Source organism: Lynx canadensis, chromosome B4, assembly GCF_007474595.2.
Source record: "Lynx canadensis isolate LIC74 chromosome B4, mLynCan4.pri.v2, whole genome shotgun sequence".
In the NCBI taxonomy this organism is placed as follows: domain Eukaryota; kingdom Metazoa; phylum Chordata; class Mammalia; order Carnivora; family Felidae; genus Lynx; species Lynx canadensis.
This window is the reverse complement of record NC_044309.1, coordinates 65,856,555-65,880,944: the sequence shown is the minus strand read 5'-3', so window position 1 is coordinate 65,880,944 and position 24,390 is coordinate 65,856,555. Positions and strand designations below refer to the sequence as shown.

Sequence of the window (24,390 nt, the reverse complement as noted above, 5' to 3'; positions counted from 1 at the left end):
CTTCAAAGAGTTAGTATTTGATTTGATTTTTTGCTAAACTGTTCTGTTAACTTCATCCTTAACTGTCTCTAGGTGCTGAAATGGCAAATAGAAAAACTGTCCCATATCAATCTAACAACTAATATACTCTGTAATCCTAACAAACCCTCATATTTTCATGGTAAGAATTTGTGATGTATATTCATAAACATTAATCTATTTATCACACTGAGTTCAAGTAATCTTTCAGTTAGCAAGGGAGGCCTTCTTAAAAATTAATCCCTCATTGGTGAGTTTAGGGCTAACACAAATGTTGAAAGTTGAACATAAAAACTTATTTTTTTATGTTTTCTTTGCTGTTAATCCAAAGGGTCCCAGATAAACCCCAGCTTTTTATTTGAAATATGAATAAGAATATATTCATGTATTCCATTGTGGAAAAAGAACAGGGAATGGGAAAAGGAAAGGAAGAATGTGCTGGTACCACCACATTAGCACAAACGTTGTGAAAAGGAGTCATTGCTCTCCTCCCATTGTGATTTTGATGACTCCTTAAGGTGTTATAACCGAAAATATAATAGCATAATAGTGTGGAACTTTAGAGGAAGTATTTGTAATGGGCATGAGGCCAGTGACCCTTAAAGGAAAGTCTCCTGCAATGATCAATAGAGAAATGGTACACCTGTCCAAGTGATTTTTCATACTAGATCTCGAAAAGTGCTGGCCTACTTTTCACTTATCTTGTCATTTATAGATATCTGCACAATTTAACATGTGTGTGTGTTCTCATCCATCTAGATGCTAACAATTTGAGGCGGCTGGGTGGCTCAGTTGGTTAAGCATCCGACTTTCAGCTCAGGTCATGATCTCATGGTTCGTGAATTCGAGCCCTGCATTGGGCTGTGTGCTAACAGCTCAGAGCCTGGAGCCTGTTTCAGATTCTGTTTCCCTCTCTCTGTCTCTCTGCCCCTCCCTGGCTCTCACTGTCTTTCTCTCTCAAAAATAAAAATAAACATTTAAAAAAAAATTAGATGCTAACAGTTTAACAAGCAAGGGTCTTAACAGTGTATGCATAAAATAGAAGCTCAACAGATGTTTATTTATTGAATAAAAGGGAGACTTTTCCCCACAGTAAGCAATCTCTGGGCAGCAGCAGATACGTTTCAAAGAGTAAAGTAACAACTCCTTAGAGCTTCTGTTCAACATTTTGTCAGCTTGTTAGGCCTGCTGAAAAGTATTATAGGTTCTAGGCAGCAGCAGAGACTATATATAGTCTTCTCTTTTAGAACTGAATCTAAATATTCAGTACAATCTTTCAGGGAACCAAATGGAGGGGAAAATGAAGAAGGGCCCAACGTCCCTCCCCACACTTAAGTCTGCACTGTGGGAGTAGTGCTCGTTTCAAATTCTGCTCTTTATGTGCTATGTGTTCTACAAATTAACATTCATTATTTTATAAATGGAAAAGGTTGTTAATTAAAATGGAAATATAAAATAGGGCATCCACTGCCCCCTTCATTAATAAACAACAAAATTGAATGCACTTATTTTCAAAAATATCCTGTGCTTTTGGGCTAGTTGCACACATGAGCTCATTTTAATTTGTTTTAACAAGTAAAAACTAATTGCTTGTTAGTAATTAGTAACTAACACATAATTGGTTTGTGAAAGGAGTTTTAAACAGACTTAAAAAAATCTTTGTGTAACTCATTATAACTTTGTTATTAAAAGGAAAATCTCATTTTAATAGCTGTAAATTATTTTAAATAATCCTGATATGCCAACCATATATTAAAAAGTGTATAATTTTACATCATAAATATTTTTATCATCCAACTCATATGAGGAATTCTTAGAGCAATTTATTACAGAATTAGGACTAATGCAGAAATCAGTGCTTTATAATTTTTTTTTAATGTTTATTCACTTTTGTGAGACAAAGAGCATGAGCAGGGGAGAGGCAGAGAGAGAGGAGAACACAGAAATCGAAGCGGGCTCCACGCTCTGAGCTGTCAGCACACAGCCCGACACGGGGCTCGAACCCACGAACTGTGAGATCATGACCTGAGCTGAAGTCGGACGCTCAACCGACTGAGCCACCCAGGTGCCCCAGAAATCAGTGCTTTAAATATTCCATAATGATGAATAGAACATCCACTAATTATCTTTCCACTAAGAAATAAAATGGTGAGAAAAATGGTGACCTTGTAATTTCAGTTCCACAGGAATACAGAAAATATATTATTTTCTAGAAATATAAACCCTTAGTCAAAATGTTAAAAGGATAATGAAAGAGTTGCTCAGAACCATCTTGGTTTGTATTTCTCCCCCTAAAGGCAGATATGGAATACATTTTTATATGCTAAAAATCAATAATAAGTTTTAATTTTAATCAGCTTCATATCTGATTAAAGGAAAGAACACTGTAAAATTTTATTTAAAGGAAGGTTAAATAGGTCAGCTCAGATTAACATCAAAAGCAATCATTAACTGCTTTGTGCTAAATATTAAGCTTTTACATTATAATTTCAGTCAATTAATGTAACCAATTGTATAATATAAAATTATAAAGAGGTCTATATTATTATAAATTATGAGGGCTTTTATTATTTTTATGTTTTTAAAAATTGACATGATAGTTAATGAATAAAAAATTTGATGAAAAGACAAAATTAATAGGAAAAAGTGGGTAAAAATTCCTCTCTCAGAAATGGCAAAATTGAAGTGGTTGAAATAACTTTGGGGCACAGTTATCTAAGCTCTCAGTGCCTTAGTTTCTTCATTTGTAATGTGGAGATAATGACAATACTTTATCTGCTTTTTTTTTTTTTAGGGTTGTTATAAAATCTATATAATACATGTAAATGCTTTAGTGTAAAGCTTAGTATATAAAATTCAACAAATTTTAGTTATAAATGGCCAGTGATTGTTCAGATATAAACATGCATCATGAAATTATTATTAACTATGTTTAAATATAATTAAGGTCTCTAGTGTTTTAAAAGGTATCTACAGTTTTTAATACTTCTCCCCTTTCAGACGTGGAGCCTAACTCCCCTTCCCTTGAGCATAGGCTATACTTAGGGATGCATTTTTAGCAAATAGATTAAAGTAGAAGTGATGGTGTGGATCTTATGAGACTGGCTTATAAAGGGCATTGGGTGGGGCGCCTGGGTGGCGCAGTCGGTTAAGCGTCCGACTTCAGCCAGGTCACGATCTCGCAGTCCGGGAGTTCGAGCCCCGCGTCAGGCTCTGGGCTGATGGCTCAGAGCCTGGAGCCTGTTTCCGATTCTGTGTCTCCCTCTCTCTCTGCCCCTCCCCCGTTCATGCTCTGTCTCTCTCTGTCCCAAAAATAAATAAACGTTGAAAAAAAAATTAAAAAAAAAAATAATGGGCATTGGGGCTTCCTTCTTGCTGTCTTCTTGGATTGCTCATTCTGAGGAAGTTTGCTGCCATGTTGTAAGAACACTCAAGCAGCCCTGCAGAGAGACCATGTTGACCTCCTGCCGTCAGCCATTTAAATGAGCCTTCTTGGAAGCAGATTCTGCAACTCTGGTTTAGCTCTCAGGTGTCCAGGTTGGCATACTGACTGCAAACTCATGAGAAATGCCGAACAAGAACCATCCATTAAGCTGCTGCTGACACCCAAAAGATGTTGAGATAAGAAATAATTACTGTTTTAAACCACTAACTTTTGACGTAATTTGCCACAAAGCAATAGATAACTAATATACTGCTTCATGTTATTTGTTAAATCTGGTCTAGGAGAATTAACCCTCATAATACCAAAGCATTTAAGGTATGGAAAAGCTGGTCTAGGTCTCCAGGTGTAAAGTTGCCCTTCTAGGTGCCATCTCCAGAATAAGAACCTAATGGCAAGCTCATTTCCCTTAAAGAACATGGATGATTCTTTGATTCTATTCCTTTTACCTTGTCTTGACATTTCTCACACCAAATTGCATTCCTTCTCTGCTTGGGGTTATTGCAACATGAAAATGTGCATGTGGCAGTTGTTTCATATTTTTCCTTCTATAAGGTAAAACTGAATGGATAGCAATTTTTTTTCTTGATTTTAATAGATATCACTGCAGAAAACTCAGAAAAGACTGAATAGTTTAAAGAATGAAAAAAAGCCACCAATTATATGTAATCACCCAGAGTTAACCACCATTAATATTTACTCCTTTTCAGGATTTTTATATGTTCTTCTCTACATATTCACAGACATGTGTAAAATGAAGACATTAATTATGGAATGTTGTGATATTCAGCTTCTCAAGATTATTTAGAATTTTCTGCGGTTCTTTTTATGAAGAGTATCAGTTTTTAATGACTATATTAGATTCATCATATCATAATCTACATAATACATTGTAATCTATTGTTGACCACTTCATTTATTATGTTTTGCTATTATATAAATGTGCTTCCAAAAAATCTTTGAGTATCAACATATCTTTTCTCTTTTTCATTTGATCTTTGTAGACACTATTAACTTTTACTCTTTTTTGCCTGTAAATTCTACAGAATGGAAACCCTCAAAATCCCTACTGTGATGGCATTGAAGGAGTCATGGAGGCTTATTATAGGAGTCTGAAATCTGTACAACTGTATGGGCCAACCAACTTCGCTCCTGTAATTAATCATGTAGCAAGGTAAGTGGACGGAGACAAGATGTTTATCCCAGTGTCCCAGACAGCAGTGAAATTATATTATTGTTACCATGACTCCACAAATGGAAAGTGTTTTCTTCTAATTTACCTCTAAGAAAATGAGGAAAAAGATACAGTGGGAAGAGTCTCCACTGAGCTATCGTAATACTTTGCTAGAACTTTACAGCAAAATCTCAAGTGAAGAAAATATACACTTAGTTATTATCAGAACCTGTATTTGTTCAACCAAGAAAAATGTTCTATTCTTTGAAAAGGCAGCCATGAGAGCAATAACAAGATCGATTATGATCTCAGTGGTGTAAATCATTCAATCTAATATCACGTCCCATGGTAACATAGAAGTAATAAGAGACCAAATTCCATGAAGACAACTAAAGTCTTTCAGTGATAATATAGGGCACATTATTTTAACCACTCTGAAATTAATATAATAGCTAATTTTAAGAATTCCCAGAGCTTTACCTGTATATAGTACATAGTATTGAGTTCAGAATATAATTGCTTATGATTCCAACTACATATTCTAGAAAAAAAATTTAAATGTAAAAATGTACACACACTTATCATTTTCTTCATCAGTGTCTAAACAAATAAATTAGACACCACTTTTAAAATCCCTAAAAGGTTTGACCCAGTTGCAGATCCTATGAAACGCTGCCTTATTTTTAGAAAATTTAAAAATTGTAGCTTTTGTGTCCTTCCAAATAAGTAGTAAGAACGTGAAAATATACTACATTTGGATAATTTTATCAATGCACAAAGGTGATATGAAAACTCAGTTCTCTGTTTAAAGGTTCTGGTACTGAATCATCTCCATACTGGACATCATGAGTGACTTAAATGTGTTCTACTTTCCATTATCTGGGACATAGACAAGATACTAAAATACCCCTGTATTGGGGCTGACCTCAGTGGAACTCTGCTGTGGAAGTCCACCTCAGGTTGACAATGATACATTGATGACCATTTTCTGAGTGTTTTTGAAATATTAGTTCAGGTTTTTGAAATATTTCCACCCACAATCTGTTTTAAGTTATGAATTTTACATCTCAACTCTGGACACAAACAACTAAAAAAAAGGATTATTTATGGAATAATACTTATCATATATTTCCTTTTTATTTCTATGGTGTCCTATTCTTTTATTTCTGTGGTGTCCTAATATACAATTTATTGTCAAATTGGTTTCCAGACAACACCCAGTGCTCATCCCAACAGGTGCCTTCCTCAATGCCCATCACCCACTTTCCCCTCTCCCCACCCCCCCAATCAAGCCTCAGTTTGTTCTCAGCTTTTAAGAGTCTCTTATGGTTTGCCTCCTTTCCTCTCTGTAACTTTTTTCCCCCATTCCCCTCCCCCATGGTCTTCTGTTAAGTTTCTCGGGATCCACATATGAGTGAAAACATATGGTATCTGTCTTTCTCTGCCTGGCTTATTTCACTTAGCATAACACTCTCCAGTTCCATCCATGTTGCTACAAATGGCCATATTTCATTCTTTCTCATTGCCAAGTAGTATTGCATTGTATATATAAACCACATCTTCTTTATCCATTCTTCAGTTGATGGACACTTAGACACTTTCCATATTTGACTATTGTTGAAAGTGCTGCTATAAACATTTTGGTACAAATGCCCCTATGCATCAGTACTCCTGTATCCCTTGGGTAAATTCCTAGCAGTGCTATTGCTGGGTCATAGGGTAGCTCTATTTTTAATTTTTTGAGGAACCTCCACACTGTTTTCCAGAGAGGCTGCACCACTTTGCATTCCCACCAACAGTGCAAGAGGATTCCCATTTCTCCACATCCTCTCCAGCATCTATAGTCTCCTGATTTGTTCATTTTAGCCACTGTGACCAGCTTGAGGTGGTATCTGAGTGTGGTTTTGATTTGTATTTCCCTGATGAGGAGTGACGTTGAGCATCTTTTTATGTGGCCATCTGGATGTCTTCTTTAGAGAAGTGTCTATTCGTGTCTTCTGCCCATTTCTTCACTGGGTTATTTGTTTTTTGGGTGTGGAGGTTGGTGAGTTCTTTATAAATTTTGGATACTAGCACTTTATCCAATATGTCATTTGCAAATATCTTTCCCCAGTCTGTCAGTTGCCTTTTAGTTTTGTTAATTGTTTCCTTTGCAGTGCGGAAGCTTTTTATCTTCATGAGGTCCCAGTAGTTCATTTTTTGCTTTTAATTCCCTTGCCTTTGGAGACGTGTCAAGTAAGAAATTGCTGCGGCTGAGGTCAGAGAGGTTTTTTCCTGCTGTCTCCTTTAGGGTTTTGATGGTTTCCTGTCTCACATTCAGGTCCTTCATCCATTTTGAGTGTATTTTTGTGAATGGTGTAAGAAAGTGGTCTAGTTTCATTCTTCTGCATGTTGCTGTCCAGTTCTCCCAGCACCATTTGTTAAAGAGACTTTTTTCCATTGGATATTCTTTCCTGCTTTGTCAAACATTAGTTGGCCATACACTGGTGGGTCTAATTCTGGAGTCTATATTCTATTCCGTTGGTCTATGTGTCTGTTTTTGTGCCAATACCATACTGTCTTGATGATTACAGCTTTGTAGTAGAGGCTAACGTCTGGGATTGTGATGCCTCCAGCTGTGGTTTTCTTCAATATTACTTCGGCTATTTGGGGTCTTTTGTGGTTCCATACAAATTTTAGGATTGCTTGTTCTAGTTTCGAGAAGAATGCTGGTGCAATTTTGATTGGGATTGCATTGAATGTGTAGATTGCTTTGGGTAGTATTGACATTTTAACAATATTTATTCTTCCAATCCATGAGCACGAAATGTTTTTCCATTTCTTTGTATCTTCTTCAGTTTCCTTCATAAGCTTTCTATAGTTTTCAACATACAGATCTTTTACATCTTTGGTTAGGTTTGTTCCTAGGTATTTTATGATTCTTGGTGCAATCGTGAATGGGATCAGTTTCTTTATTTGTCTTTCTGTTGCTTCATTTATTGGTGTATAAGAATGCAGCTGATTTCTGTACATTAATTTTGTATACTGTGACTTTGCTGAATTCATGTATCAGTTCTAGTAGACTTTTGGTGGAGTCTATCGGGTTTTCCATGTATAGTATCATGTCATCCGCAAGAAGTGAAAGCTTGACTTCATTTTTGCCAGTTTGGATGCCTTTGATTTCCTTTTGTTGTCTGATTGCTGATGCTAGAACTTCCAACACTATGTTAAACAACAGCAGTGAGAGTGGACGTCCCTGTTGTGTTCCTGATCTCAAGGGGTAAGCTCTCAGTTTTTCCCCATTGAGGATGATATTAGCTGTGGGCTTTTCATAAATGGCTTTGGTGATGTGTAAGTATGTTCCTTCTATCCCGACTTTCTTGAGGGTTTTTATTAAGAAAGGGTGCTGGATTTTGTCAAAGGCCTTTTCTGCATCGATTGACAGGATCCTATGGTTCTTATCTTTTCTTTTATTAATGTGATGTATCACGTTGATTGATTTGCGAATATTGAACCAGCCCTGCATCCCAGGAATGAATCCCACTTGATCATGGTGAATAATTCTTTTTATATGCTGTTGAATTCGATTTGCTAGTATCTTGTTGAGAATTTTTGCATCCATATTCATCAGGGATATTGGCCTGTAGTTCTCTTTTTTTGCTGGGTCTCTGGTTTGGAAATCAAAGTAATACTGGCTTCATAAAATGAGTCTGGAAATTTTCCTTCCCTTTCTATTTCTATTATTTTTTGTTATTTTTTTTCATATATATATACAGGTCTTGACCCACAAAATTGATTTCAAAATCCACTAATGGGTCATTACCTGTAATTTGAAAAACATATCCTAGCTAATTATATTAGCCTATGTGAGTAGTGTCATCTGTACTCTATTTCCTAGTTTTTTGATGTTTGTCAAATAAAGCAGTATCAAAAAATAATATTAGTACAAAATAAATTATAGTTGTCTCATTCTCTCTCACCCAGTACTATACAGATGACTGTCTTTTATAAAAAGATAGAAAAATCATAGGATTTCTTTTGTGCGAATTCATGCTAGTTATGATAAATGTTCTCGAGGGTTTACTAGTTAATTTTATATTTTTTACCCTGGATATCTCTACTATTAAAATTACACTTTTAGATATACAATTTCTAGCTGCATTTCTATATACCATTTAAAACTGTAGGCTCTATACTGTCCTATTACCATTTTTCATGTATTGTCTAGCATTTTAAGAAATTCTCAAAGATAGGGATAGATGCCAGCTAACTATCAGATTCTCAGCAATAATCCATGATCTAATAATTCTTTATTATTTTTTTTAATGAGAGAAAATAAGAAACACATAAGATACGGCTTTTGAGGAATCCTCTTTTCCTTCCAATACAATCTGAAGTCTCATGTATCTATGTCTTACTATGAAGCTACATAAGAAATGCTTTACTCCTTTATCTTTGAGAAGAGGTTTAATTTTTAAACTTTTTATTAAGACAGACAATTTCTGTCTGACCCAAACTCACCATCCAAAAAATTTATCAGTTTAAAAGACAAGGTACTATTTTTTCTAAATCATGAGAAGTTCCATAGTTACAGTGTATGAGACTCCTGTTTTAAATAAAACTCAGTGAGTATTTTGTTACTTTGAAATGCATTCATCAGTTCTTCAACATGCCCATCATATAGGAGGTAAGTGTACTTAACAAATGTTTAATAACTGAATTCTGTATGTTAAGGTATTTGTCATTAAAAATACATTTTGTAAAATAAAAAGCAAATGGTTTTTTATTTGCTTGATTTTTTTCTTCTTATAAAGTGTGTTTTCTGTATTGATAAAAGCTTAATTTGTGATAGTTTTCTATTAACATTTTGAAGGATTCTCATTCCTTTTAAGAATAATAATTTTAACCGTATGCTCATTTTTAGAACTTAAATCTATTTTATAAGACTATTGACTTTTTAGATAATATTGAAATAACAATATTGTGAGTTAACACCCAAAGCATCATTTTTGTGAAACTTGAAAGTTCTTTGTGATGTTCTGAGGTTATCGAACCGCTTGCTTCTAATTTCCTGTCTTACCAGTTTTCCTTTCATAGAGTTGTCTAGGGAATAACATTTCAGACAATGTAAAAATCCCACTCAACATCCATTGGTGCCCTGTGACAAGTTTAAGTTTGAACACTTTGGTTTGGTATTTAAGAACTTTTAATATCCAACTACCACCACTCATCCACTCTCATTTCCCTCCACATTCTCCCAAATGTGCTGTACTTCAGCCATAGAGAATCATTACTTCTGAGCTATGAATTGTCATTTTATGAATACCTTTATCAAAACACTCACTAATTTGATTCCACTCGATTGTTACATGTAGATTTTTTTCTCCACTGAAGACAGGAATTGTGACTTAATTATATATATATATATATATATATATATATACACACACACACACATATATAAATACCATATGTTATAAATTATATTTAAATTAAATTTAATATTTATAATATAATAATTTATAATGTATATGTTATAAACCAACATAAAGCCCAATTCTTTGCATTTGCTGATAAATCCACACCTATTTGTTTAATTGAATTTTCTGTACACCATGCATTATAACTACATTTTAATAAGCGGGTTTATAATAGAAAACTAAAGGAACTGTTAATGATAATCCTTAGTCTATTTTAATGACCTATGGAAAATGTGATTGTGATAGATACCTACTGTATGAGTCAGGGTCCTCAGGAGAAACAGAACTAATAAGACATACAAATATAGATATATAGATAAATTTATTTTAAAGAATTGGCTCATGTAATAGTAGGCACTGACAAATCAGAAATTTGTAGGGAAAGCTGGCAGGTTGGAAACTTAGGTAGGATGATATTCTTGCAGTTTGAGTCAGAATCCCTTTTCCTTTGGGAAAACCGTTTTTGTTAAGGCCTTCAACTGATTGAATGAAGCCCATCCACATTTTTGAGATAGTCTCATTTACTTAAAGTCATCCAATTGTAGATATTAAATATATCTTCAAAGTAGCTTCACGGGAACTAGATAACTGGCTATCAGAGCCTAACCAAGTTAACATGTAAGACTATCATGCCTACCAAAACTAATGCATGACCGTTATGTTGTACACTGAAAACAAATTTAAAATCAGAGAAATCCTTTCCATGTATGAATTTATTAATACACCTAATGTCTATAACACTATGTTTAATTCTCAATAACTAGCAATAGGAAGAAGAAACATGTTAAGGAAATCATGTGTCTAGAGACATGGTTGTAATAGAGTGGAGTTTACTCATCCCCTGACTAATGTCAGTGCCCTCTTGGATATATGGCGATTACTATTTTTACATTCCTGTTTACATCATCAAAATTTCTCTTCATCTAGAATTCTACCTCAATAACTTTAAGTTATTTGAAATATATTTTGTTGGTATTTTTTACCAGCTTATAACTTGAAAATAAACTAATATACCAATGAAAGTATCAATTATCTTTTCAGGCTATCATGAAAATTTTACTATTTTCTTCCCTTGACTTGAATAATATGCATTATTTCCTAACTACTAGTCCTCTGTTTCTTGTGCCTAACCAGTTACTAGTTTTGAGGCTGTCATATTTCGGTTTCTATGAGGGATCTATCAATTTCTAACTACTGACTAGATTTTTGTATCTAGATATCTAGATGCAGGTAATCAACTAAAATTAATTTTCAGTTTTGAACCCATAGTCTGTCTCAGACAATGTGCTCAATGATTTGTTTTAATCTTCACAATAACTCTATGAGCTGTCAGTAGTGTTATTATTCCTATTTTATTGATGACAAAATGGATATGGAAGAGTGGCCATTTGAGGTGAAGCTAAAATTCCTAACAGAATAATCTTATCCCAGATAACTGTTATGATGCCTTGCATAAACTTAAGCTCTTTTAGCTGTGCTCCAAAGATAAAGGCACATAAAAGAAAGTGCAACAAAACTACCTATGGTTGTGGACACAGTCTGTCACTTCATCACACTGCAAAAAATACAACTTTGTAACATAAAAATTACTGTTACTTTGTATTGAAATATTTACGTATTAAGATTTAACTAGTAAGATTTAATTAGTATTAAAATTTAATTCATTGCATATATCAAAAGTAAACTACCTAAATAAAACATTATTGAGTCAGTTTCTTATCTCGTTGCCCTCTTTATTCCTATGAACCAATAGTAAGCTGAAAGAATATCCCACAAATCTGAACCAACCACTTATGCACTTTTATAAACATGATCCCAGAAAGTTGCCTGACAAAAGACTCCAGGGGAATGCGTTTGAATTCCAGACCCCTGACAAAGTTAACCTCTCTCTCAGATTTATCACAGTAATATTAAAATATAAATTATGGATTGCCTATATATGAAAAAAGACATTTAGCAGGCTTTTAATAATAAAAGTTTTAATTATGCAATTTACAGAAGGATTCATCATCAGTTTCCTTTAAGCAGCAAGCTTCTTTAATACCTTTAAAATATAATTTGAATCTGCAAGAGTATATGTCAGGGTTACCTTCTGGAAGATAGATTGAGATGTGATCAGCCTCTACTTTCTACTTAGCACATTTCTGTAGCATTTCAATTATTTTATCACAAATTATAATATTTTAAAGTGGGCTAAATTAGAAGAAATGGTAGCACAAAATATGATTTTGTTTGAAACTTAGCTTTACTTGCAAAGTGCAACAATATGTCAATGCATACGGCAAATGCCATAGAAATCATGGCAAGTTTTAAAAGATTAATTTATGGTGCTTTTGGTGATAAAGACTAAAATAGACTGAATAGTTCTTATGTAAACTGAAATTTATTTTCAAATTAGTGCATCTGGCAGTAGTGAGAGCCACACATAAGCTCATATATCTTTCTACAACATTCGAAGTTAAGAAATATAAAACATTAATAAAAGCACATGTTTATTATAAAGTAAAATGCAGAATCCCTATGAAGTTTTAAGATAAACAACAAAGAGAAATTCCAGGTTTACTATATCTGCTTCAGGTTCTATTCCTAACTCTTCTGGTGGTATGAATATATTCTCTCCTTCTCTTAGGTAAATAGTTTCTGGTGAATCAAAAGAAAACCAAAATGAAAATATATTAAACTCAGCAATGAAAAGACATGGAGTGGCTGGATGGATAAAAAACAAGTCCCAACTATATGCTGTCTACAAGAAACTCAACTTAGATCTAAGGACGTACATAGGCCAAAAATGAAGGGATGAAAAAAGATACTCTATGCACATGGTAACCGAAAGAGAGCAGGGAGGGTGGCTATACCTCTATCAGAGAAAATAGACTTTAAGTCAAAAACTGGCACAAGAGGCAAAGAAGGTTATTACATAATAAAAGGGTCAGTTTATGTGATATGTTGATTGATATACACAGGTATCCTCCAGTTTTCAAAAGTTCACATTACACCACGTCACTTTTACAAAAGACCTATATTAGGATCTGTTTCCACTAACCAAAAGAAATCCAGAGATTTTTGCTTTTATGAAATAGATTGCAGTATTTGTTTTACTGCAAGCGGTCATAGAGGCAGCGTGCATCACGAGCATGAGAGTGATGCCACCAGGCCCCTTCCCTGGGAACTACACTCAGCATCTCATCATCAAGGTGCCTTAGCTTTGAACCATGTCTGTGAGCATCTGTGCTTTATCTCCACTTATTCTGTGCATCTGTTAGCAAGATGTGTCCTAAGGTGTCAGAAAATCTAAGATAGACTATTGTTTAGGTCTGGGAATGAACACTCAAAAAGTTCCATATAAGCTAATGGTACTTGCTTTTTTTTTTTCTACTTTATACCATTTCTGCTTATAGAAGATTTCATAGGAAAGCTCTACTTTCTGATAGTGGGAGAAACGTTCATATTCATGAAGTATTATTCAGCCTTAAAAAAGGAGAGCCTACCATTTGCAACAACATGGATGAACCTGCATTATGTTATGCTAGGTGAAATAAGCAAGACTTAGGAAGAAAAATGCATGATCAGTGAAAATCACTGCATGATCTCATTTATATGTGGAATTTTAAAAAGTTTAATACATAGAAGCAGAAAGTAGAATGGTGGTTAGCAGGAGAGGGGAGGTAGGGAAAATAGAGATATTGGTCAAAGGATAAGGAGTTGCATGATGTAGGATGAATAAGTCTAGAGATCTAATATGTTGCATGATGACTACGGTGAAATACTGTATTGAATACTGGAAATTTGCTAAAATAGTAAATATGGGAACTATGTGAGGAGATGATATGTTAATTAGCGTGATTGTAATAATCATTTTACTATGTATATATCAAACCATCATGTTATATATCTTAAATAAAATATCTTAAAATGAAATTTTTCTTAAAACGTATCAATTCAACAGGAAGATATAATCATTATAAATACGTATGCACCCAATATCAAAGCACCTAAGCAAAAAATTGACATGTATGAAGGGACAAATAGACTCTAATACAATAATATTAGAAGACTTCAGTACCCCACTTTTAATAATGAATACATCATCCAGATAGATAATCAATAAGGAAACTGCAAACTTGAGCACCTCTCTGGACCAAATGGACCTAACAGATATATACAGAATATTCCACTCAGTAGCTCCAGAATACATATTCTTTTCAAGCATGCATGGCACATTCTCTAGGATAGATTATAGGACACAAGGCAAGTCTTAATAAATTTAAGAAGATTGAAATAATTCCAAGTCTCCTTTGCAAACACAGTAGAAAAAAAAAATCAGAAAGATTCATTAATGAATAGAAATCAACATACTCTCGAATGTCCACTGAGTTAAAAAAAAAATACAAAAGGAATTGGGGAATATCTTGAGATAAATGAAAGAACAATATACCAAAACTTACAGAATATTGTAAAGGCATTATTAAGAGGAAAGTTTATAGCAATAAACATTGCATGTTAATAAAGAAGAAAAATCTTAAAGGATCTAACTTTACACCAAAAGGAACTAAAAGAAGAAGAAAAAGTACAGGTTAGCAGAAGGAAAGAAATAATAATAATTAGAGCAGAAATAAATGAAATAGAGAATAGAAAAACAATAGAAAAAATTGACAAAACTAAGAGTTGGTTTTTTGAAAAGGTAAACAAAACTGACCCTTAGACTAAGAAAGGAGAGACAAGACTCAAAAAATGAAAGAGAAAACATTACAACTGATTTCACAGGAATAAAAAATATCATAAGGGATTATTATAAACAATTGTACTTTAACAAAGTGGACAACCTAGAAGAAATGGATAAATTCCTAGAAATATACGATGTACCAAGAATACATCAAGAGAAATAGAAAGGATGTACATACCAATAACAAATAAGGAGAATGAATCTCCCAACAAAGAAAAGGCTCAGGGCCAAGTGGCTACAAGGCATATCTTACCAATGATTTAAAGAAGAATACCAATTCTTCTTAAACTGTTACAAAAAAAAAAATAGAAGAGCAAATACTTCCAAGTTCATTTTATGAAGCCAGCATTACCCTGATAATAAAGTCAGACAAAGGCACCACATCCTTGATAAACTACAAACTACAAACCAACATCCTTGATAAACATGGATGTCAAAATCTTCAACAGATTATTAGCAAACTGAATACAAGAGCACATTCAATGTATTATAACCATGACCAAGTAGGATGCATTTCTAGCATGCAAAGATGGTTTGACATATGCAAATCAATAAATATGATACAACACATTAACAGAATGAGGGACCAAAATCTCATGACCATTTCAAAAGATAGAGAAAAAACATTGATAGAATTCAACAGTCTTTCCTGATAAGAACTATCAACAAATTAGGTACAGAAGGAATTTACCTCAACACAATAAAGGTCACAGCTAACATCATACTTAATGATTAAAAAAAAAACCAAAAACTAAAAGCTTTCCTCTAAAATATAGAACAAAGCAAGGATGCCCATTCTTCCACATCTATTCAACATGTCTCTGGAAGTCTTAGCCAGAGCAACTGGACAAGAAAAATAAGTAAAAATCATCCAAATTATAAAGAAAAATTAAAATTACCTCTGTTTACAGATGACATGATCTTACATGTAGAAAACCCTAAAGACTGAAGGAAGTAAAACAAAGCAAAATAAAACAAAGCAAAACAAAAAGAAAACCCATTTACTGATGAACTCAGTAAAGTTGCAGGGTACATAATCAACCTGTAAAAAAGTTGCATTTCTGAACAAATAACAAACTATCTGAAAAGGAAATTAAGAAAATAATCCCATTTATAAAAGCACCAAAAAAGTAAAATAAAATACTTAGGCATAAACTTAAGGAAGTGAAAGGCTTTTATAGTGAAAACTATGAAACATCAATGGAAAAATTAAAGCAGACACAGTTAGATGGAAAGACATGCCATATTTATGGATTAGAAAAATTAATATTGTGTAAATGTCCATACTACCCAAAGTGTTCTACAGATTCCGTGCAATCCCTACCCAAATCTTAATGATATTTCTTGCAGAAATAAAGAAAAAAAAATCCTAAAATATATGTGAAACCACAAAGGACCTTGAATAACTGAAGCAATCTTGAGAAAGAACAAAGCTGGAGGCAAGCATCACAGTCTGATTTTAAAACATATTCCAAAGGTGCAATAATTAAAACAGCAAGGTACTGATATAAAAAAAATAAGCGTCTATACCAATAGAATAGAATAGAGATGCCCAGAAAAAAACCTGCAGGTTTTTGCCAAAAGTGCCAAGAATACAAAATGAGGAAAGAATTCTCTCTTCAATAATTGGTGTTGGGAAAACTGGATATACACATGAAAAAGAATGAAATTGGATCCTTTTACTACCACTCACACAAATTAACTGAAAATTGAACGTAAGACATGAAACTATAAAACTCAGAATAAAAGAGAAAACCTTGACATTGGTCTTGGCAATGATTTCTTTGTCTTGGCAATGATTTCTTGGGTACGACACCAAAAGCACAAGCAGCAAAAGCAAAAATAGACAAGTGGGACTACATCAAAGTAAAAAGTGTCTACACAGCAAAAGAAACCATCAACATAATGAAAAGACAACCTACAGAGTGTGAGAAAATATTTGCAACTTATATATTTGATAAGGGGTTCATTTCCAAAATATATAGGGAACTCATACAACTCAATAGCAAAAATACAACTAATTTAGAAATGGGCATAGGACTGGCACCGACATTTCTTCAAAGAAGGCACAGAAATGGCCAATAGGTACATACAAAATGCTCAACATTTCTAATCATCAGGGAAATGCAAATCAAAACCACAGTGAACTATCATTACTTTACACTTGTTAGCATAGCTATTATCAAAAAGTCAAAAAGATAGTAAGTGTAGGCAAGGATGTGAAGAAATTGGAACCCTTGTGCATGGTTGGTGGGAATTTTAAATTAGTGCAGCTGCTATGAAAAACCAACATAGAGATTTCTCAAAAAATACAGAGCTACCAGAAATCCCACTTCTGAGTATACATCCAAAAAAACTGAAATCAGGATCTCGAAGAAGTGTCTGTAGCATTATTCACAACTGCCAAGATATGCCAATGGGCAACGATGCGATAGTGTGCACTTAAATTTTTGTTAAAAGGGTAGATTTTGTATTAATATTTTTTTACCATGTGCACACAAAGGGGACACAGAAAAATTTAAGAAGTGGTATACTTATTACTGTGATTGTTTTGATGGTAACATGAATTTATGAATATGTCCAAACTCATCAAGTTATATATCTTAATTCTGTGCAGTTTTTTTGTATACCAATTATACCTCAATAAAGCTGGGGGAAAAACTATACTAACAACTGAGACTTTATGGGTGATCAGAAGTGTTGGAAGAGAAATAAAAAGTAAATACCAAAAAAAAAAAAATTCAGACAGTTAAGCCACTTGAAATGATATTTATAGAAATGCATAATATTTTACTTTCTGTATTGTTTCTGAATCTGGTAAAAATTTTCCATTTTAAGAGCATCATTTGGTAAGAAGAGCAGAAAAGCTACATTATTGTACTCAGAAGCTATTTATAGTCTTCCATTAATCTCATGAAATATAAAACCCTGTTTCTGAAACATAGTAAGAAATGCTTTTTAAAAATAATGGGTATTGGGGCACCTGCATGGCTCACTAGGTTAAGGGTCTGACTTTGGCTCAGGTCATCATCTCACAGTCCATGGATTAGCCCCGCGTGGGGCTCTGTGCTGACAGCTCAGAACCTGGAGCCTGCTTCAGATTCTGTGTCTCCCTCTCTAATTGCCCCTCCCCTGCTCATTCTCTCTCTCTCTCTCTCTCTCTCTCTCTCTCTCTCTCTCAAAAATAAATAAACATTAAAAATTAAAAAAAAATGGGTATTTAAAAATTAAAAATAAATACCTGACAGAGATTACCTGACTTCTTTTAGTAAGAAAAAAAGCTAAGCATTAAATAGAATAGTCTCAGATATGGTTTCGACTGTTTTTCATTGTGTAACCATCAAACTTATAAATTCCTTAATGGAGAAGATCATTTGTTCAATATTGTGGGAATAGTTTTGACTATACATTGTGGAACCAGTTCAATGCTATTTTTATAGGGTGTGAACATGACACTTACTGTATTCTCTTGATCGGTCTATGAAATTACCATTTTGTTAGTTGTATGAGCAATTATGAGTTTCTCTAGTCTACGGAAAAGTTGTAAATATTTTTCTTGTCCATATCGTTGTTAATTCTGCTCTCCAAGAAATAAGTGTTGCCCTGACATGTGATTCGTCTGTCCCTGATCTGCTCAAATTTGATTCCTTTGGGTACTTCAGGTTATGAAGGAATTTTATTGGTAAAAAGTAGATGTTTTCTTGAACCCAATTTCTCTGTGATACTATCTTTCTGTGATTCTATGATACATAAATATTCAATGAGTTTTACAGAAGTCAACCAAAGTCTTCTCATTTACTGTTTATCTCCTAAGAGTACCACAATGCTTGCTTGTTACTAGATATCACCTGCATACTAATTATATTCTAAAAATCATAAAAGTTATTCTTGTTGAGGGGCACCTGGGTGGCTTAGTCGGTTGAGCGTCCAACTCTTGATTTCCACTCAGGTCAGGATTTCACAGTTGGTGAGTTCGGGCCCCATGTCAGGCTCTGCACTGGCAGTACAGAGCCTGCTTGGAATATTCTCTCTCTCTCTCTCTCTCTCTTTCTCTCAATAAGTAAGTTAACTTAAAAAAAAAATAAAAGCATTGTCTTAAAAAAAAAAGGTATTCTTGTTGAGAATATAATCTAGATACCCAAAAAGTAGAACACAATGGAAAAAAGAGGTATAATAAAACACAACATGCATAAAATTCACCTCTAAATTACTAAGTATTACTTGGTGAGAACTCTGATAAACTTCAAGAACTAGAATATACTCATTTTTTAAAAAAATTTTAATGTTTATTTATTTATTTTGAGAGAGAGCGTGAGCGCAGGAGGGAAAGAGAAAGACACAGAATCCAAAGCAGGCTCCAGCCCTGAGGTGCCAGCACACAGCCCAACACAGGGCTTGAACCCACAAACTGTGAGATCATGACCTAAGTAGAAGTCAGACATTTAACTGACTGAGCCATCCAGGCGCCCCTAGAATATATTCTTAATACATACCTAATTTTTGTCTTTGTTTAGTATTCTTTTCCCCATCTTTCATCAATTTAACACATATTAAGAACTTGAATTATGGGGCCACCTGGGTGGCTCAGTCCATTAAGCATCTGACTTCCACTCAGGTCATGATCTTGTGGTTCACGAGTTCAAGCCCATGTTGGGCTCTGTGCTGACAGCTCAGAGCCTGGAGCCTGCTTCAGATTCTGTGTCTCCCTCCCTCTCTGCCCTTGTCCCTTTCATGCTCTCTCTCTCTCTCTCAAAAATAAATAAACATTAAAAAAATTAAAAAGAAAAACTTGAACTATGGATGTGTCAAAAAGAATTTCTTCTGTTGCATTTCTTAGGTGAAATTCACATAACATAAAAGTAACTTTTGAAGTTTACAGTTAGATGATATTCAGCACATTCACTATGTTGTATAATCATTACCTGTGTCTATTCCAAAACAAAAAGCATTTATGATTATTGTCTTTATAATAATCATACCATTTATAAAACTGTATTATATATTGGGTAGCATGCATGTGGTTTCTGTATTAACAATACAGAGCTGTGTAATCTTGATTTTAAAGGTAAAGAAATAAAGTTTAGATAGATCAAGTAATTTACTGAAGATCATACACATAATATGTTGCTTAGCCAGGGTTTCTGAAAGCTATATCTATTCCTTTCTGCTAAACATACCCTCATCCATCTCACCTTTTATTAGTGAGTGAATTTCCAAGGCAGGCAGGCTTTTCTATGTGCTGGCATGAAGTAATGTTGCTGTGTTCTAGCGTGCTATTTCAGAAAAATGTATTGAGAGCTTGCATGATATAGATTCCTAATACAAGTTTAAATATTTTCTTGAGATTAAAGGTTTGTTGACTATCGCGATTATATTTAGCAACCATCACATACAAAGGAGCTGTTTTATTTTCTGTGGTATTCTTTATCTTTTTATTGCTCTAGGTATGCTTCTTCCGTAAAAGATGGTTCCCAGTATTTTGTGCTCCTGATTGTGACAGATGGTGTTATCTCGGATATGGCTCAAACCAAGGAGTCCATAGTCAATGTGAGTGGGGATCGTTCAGTCTTGAGCTGGCTAAGTGACAGCAGGGTGCTTTCAACCTATGTTGAAAGAGTTAATGTTAGTTGACTTAATAGTGAAACAAAATGCTCATGCTTTTGCAACTGATTGCATTCTTAACCTTATCCAGAAAACTCAAATGTATATGTACCATTAGTTCATAAAGACTAACCTAAGCAGTATGGATAACTGTGTTATAACAAAATTATTTTCCTCCCAGAATAATAAAAAAAAAAAATAAGATGATACCATCACCTTCATGTGCATGAGTGTGCTTACCTCTACTAGTTGGATGTACTTGTACACAATCTTACAATTTGTACAAAGTATTTCTTAATATTTACATTTCAATTATAGGAGCACTGTACTGACATTCTTATTTCTATATAACTGGAAGGGACTGGACTTTATTCAAAAACCATCCTTGTATAATTCCTAATTATTTTTTTATGATTATTTGTCTTTTTATTAGATTATAATCTATAAAATCTATATTTATAGACTATTTTTTTGAGATATGGCATGAATTGGGGAGGGACAGAGAGAGAGAGAGAGAGAGAGTGAGAGAGAGAGAGAGAGAGAGAGAGAGAGAGAGAATCCAAAGCAGGCTCCACACTGTCAGAGCAAAGCCCAATGTAGGGTTGAACCCATGAACCGTGAAATCATGACCTGAGCTGAAGCTGGACGCTCAACTGACTGAGCTGCCCACATGCTCCTAGACTATATTCTATAGAATTATATCTTACTCACCTTTCCATGTCCAAGTTTAGACATATTTGGCACAAAGTTGACATTTAGTGAAAATGGGTTTCATGAGTGCTTTGCATATCATAGCTCATAATTATTAATAACATAGGGAACATATAATTAGCTGTTTGGTGGAGGATCATATGGGGGGAAAATTATAGACATTTACTGAAAAAAACATACATAAACAGCAGTTGAAGTAAGGCTTACACATTTATTTGTTATTTTTTAACTAGAATTACTTGGGTTGAATTCACCTTGATTTCCTTTATGTTCTGGTCAGTGGCATTTGTGTGCACTTGAAAATAGGAATTTAATAATTTGGGCTTAAACTAATAAGACATGATGTATTGAGGACCAATTATTCATAATTTGATGATCTTCATGCTGAAGATGTGGTTGGTACAGTGTTCCTTTTCTCTATTGCTGGATCTCACATTCTGACCATTAAATTCTTTAAAATGATTACATTGTTTAAGTGATACATATGTTGGGAAAATATGCAAATATTTTTGAATCAAATATTCAATATCACTCACAATCCCATGGATATTTAATACATAAATTAATCATTCTAATACTAACTTTCTGTAATTATCATCTGTATTCACTCATTTACAATGAAAATTGCTTTCCCTAACTTTGGGTATAAGTGGGATAGAGTAGGGTACTATTCTTTCACAAATATAGTACCATTTTTCCCTTACAGCAACTAAAAGATTTTTTATGGGAGAGAAAACATGAATAAAATGCCCAGAGATACCCTCAGTCAAGAAGATGTTGGCTGAGAATAGCAAGTGAAAGCAGATGTGCAATACTTTTTATTTTTCATATTGTCCAAGGCTGGTCATTCCCAGAGAATGTCCCACTGAATAAGTGTATGTACAGTTAGTTCAAAAAGAATGAGTAGAATCGAGCATATGATTGTGATGTGTTCAAACCTATTTTAGTGAACATCTGAAAAAAATATCAAAACAGGGTATTATTTTCTTCTTAAATTATAATTCTTTTCTTAAGAAGTCAACTTCTTAATTGTAAACCAATTGTGTATTCTCTTTGAAGGCTTCAAAACTTCCAATGTCAATAATTATAGTGGGTGTTGGACCAGCAGAATTTGATGGTGAGTAATAAAATTTCAATAGTATTCCTTGGGAGTTTATTTACTGATTCATCATGCTGTAAGGTTTCTGTTACTCTTTTTTGTATATAAGAATGTGAATATGAATGTGGATCTGTATATAATATCCATGTACATAGAGATGTAAATGTAGATATCTCACGATGAAGTCTATTCAGTTGAGCAAATGAAGAGATTGTCTTCTAAGCCTTATCTCTCCAGTATCGATTAATTCAACATGTAGGTTTCTACTCCATTAGATATGGTTTGTACCCCAAAATAATATTTTTTATGAGTGACAGAGTGATAAGTGGAGTTGTTGTTCCCAAGGCAAAACACACTCTGGGTTCACTAAAAACCTTTAAGGATGAGCACTAAATTAATAAACCATTAGATTGTGAAGAGAGATGTTAACACAAGCATAATATGCTACTATAATGGATTTTCAGACACTAGCTAGTTGATAGACATTAGCTTTATAAATATATAAGTTCTGCATTATGAAAGAGCAAAGTAAAATGAAAATGGAACTGAACATCTGAGATTTAATGACACTTTATAAAATTATGCTAAATTGAGTTACTGGGTAGTTCTCTGTTTGGGCTCAGACCTTGCTCAAATGCCAATGAAGTGACTGGTGTTTTTGTAACTAGTCATCTGGGTAAACTTCTTTAAGGATAATTTGTTCCCAGTCATCTGGTGAATTCCTTTCAAAGACAACTATGCTAGATGGCAACTGCATGATCACATGGCATTCACCTGGTTCAGGTGTTTTTACTTTAACAATGACTTTATTTAGCTTGGGGCTTTGGAAATGAGAATAATTTTAGAATATTTAGAACAAGCTTTAGTACATTACAGGTTAATTTAAGCACATAGGTGGCTGATTATACTATCATCATTGCTGGGATGATTCTCCTTTAACCACCAGAGCCGCCTCCATAAGGATAGTATAGATCTATCCATCTCAGGTAAAGCACCACAGGCAAAGTTGTTATATTGCTGACCCTGGAAATCCTTTCTTTCGATTCCATGGTTGGTTGGTCATGCTTTGCTTCATTATAATCTTCCAGTGTCTAAAGCAAAAGTCACTTAGCTCTGACTGCTGCTGCTTCTGCTAATATTTTCTCTGTCTTTGAATATTCACATCTGTTTGCATTGTATGTCAGGCATGAATTTGAGACAACCTCTCTGCAGTCAGGAAAGCTAAGGGACATCTTTCTTGTTAATGCTTTGTGTACTTGATCATCTGCATTAATCAGTGATTGACTGTGATTCACAAACTTCACTAAATGCTAGGGTAAAATAACTCATGCCTTCTTTGGTTACTAATTTGCATTTGCCTTAAGGATGCACCTCTCACTAGGTGCATCCCAGGTCTCCCCAACTCCTGTGGAAGTCTGAGGTTAGGTGTATGACCTAACCTCATTCACTTGTTCCTCAAGAGCCTGCACACATCATGTGTGAATGCAGAGCCACTGATCCTTCCTGGCATGTATTTCTGGTCATATATTTCTTTTCAGAGCAGCAGGCACAGTTATTTGGGTACTCCCTCATCCAACTGCCACGGCTATTTATTTTCTTCATTTCTTTTGTTCTCAATGAATTATTTATTAAGGTTGGAGGCATGATAATTCATCATTTTCCTCTCTGACTTCCCAAACTGAATAAAAATATGTAGGAATCCCTCAGACGAAGACCACAATATAAGCGTTATTACTAATAATGCAGAACTGAAGAATTTGGGTTAACCTCTGCACAAAATCAGACTTGTCACTATTTTCCTCCCAAGATTAAATGACCTCAGCCTTATCTCCAGGCCTCCTCTGTGCAAGGGTAGAGCCTGGTCTATTAAGCACACCACAGGGAAAAAATACATCCAAAGTGAGGATAGCCTGTTTCTAACCAGAGAGATTTCAAAGTCAGTCCCTTCTCATTTTAGTAATCCCATAAATCAATTAGTCCTCTTTCCATGTAGAAAAAAGAGTGAAGACTATAGGCAAAGAGGGAAATTGCCTTCCCAGTAGAATTGCTTCCTGGGTATTAGAGTGATACTTTCCTCTGGCAAACATGGGGACAGGGAATTAGGTCCTGTGACAACTGACTTGTGCTTTCACCATGACCGAAGTTTCAATAGGATGGGAAAAC

The 24,390-nt window shown here is 34.2% G+C and overlaps 1 protein-coding gene across 3 annotated transcripts in view; it reads left to right on the top strand.

Annotated features, from left to right (window-relative positions):
• The window catches only part of CPNE8 (copine 8), a 230,647-nt gene that overhangs the window by 187,299 nt on the left and 18,958 nt on the right, over nt 1-24,390 (top strand). For 2 of the 3 annotated variants that reach the window (XM_030322174.1, XM_030322175.1), the window contains exons 16-18: nt 4,507-4,634; nt 20,261-20,363; nt 22,188-22,245. In XM_030322174.1, the coding sequence (XP_030178034.1) occupies nt 4,507-4,634; nt 20,261-20,363; nt 22,188-22,245 (289 nt within the window). Of the gene's footprint in view, nt 1-4,506; nt 4,635-12,722; nt 12,780-20,260; nt 20,364-22,187; nt 22,246-24,390 lie in introns of those variants that run through there. The other variant, XM_030322176.1, reaches the window with a different exon arrangement.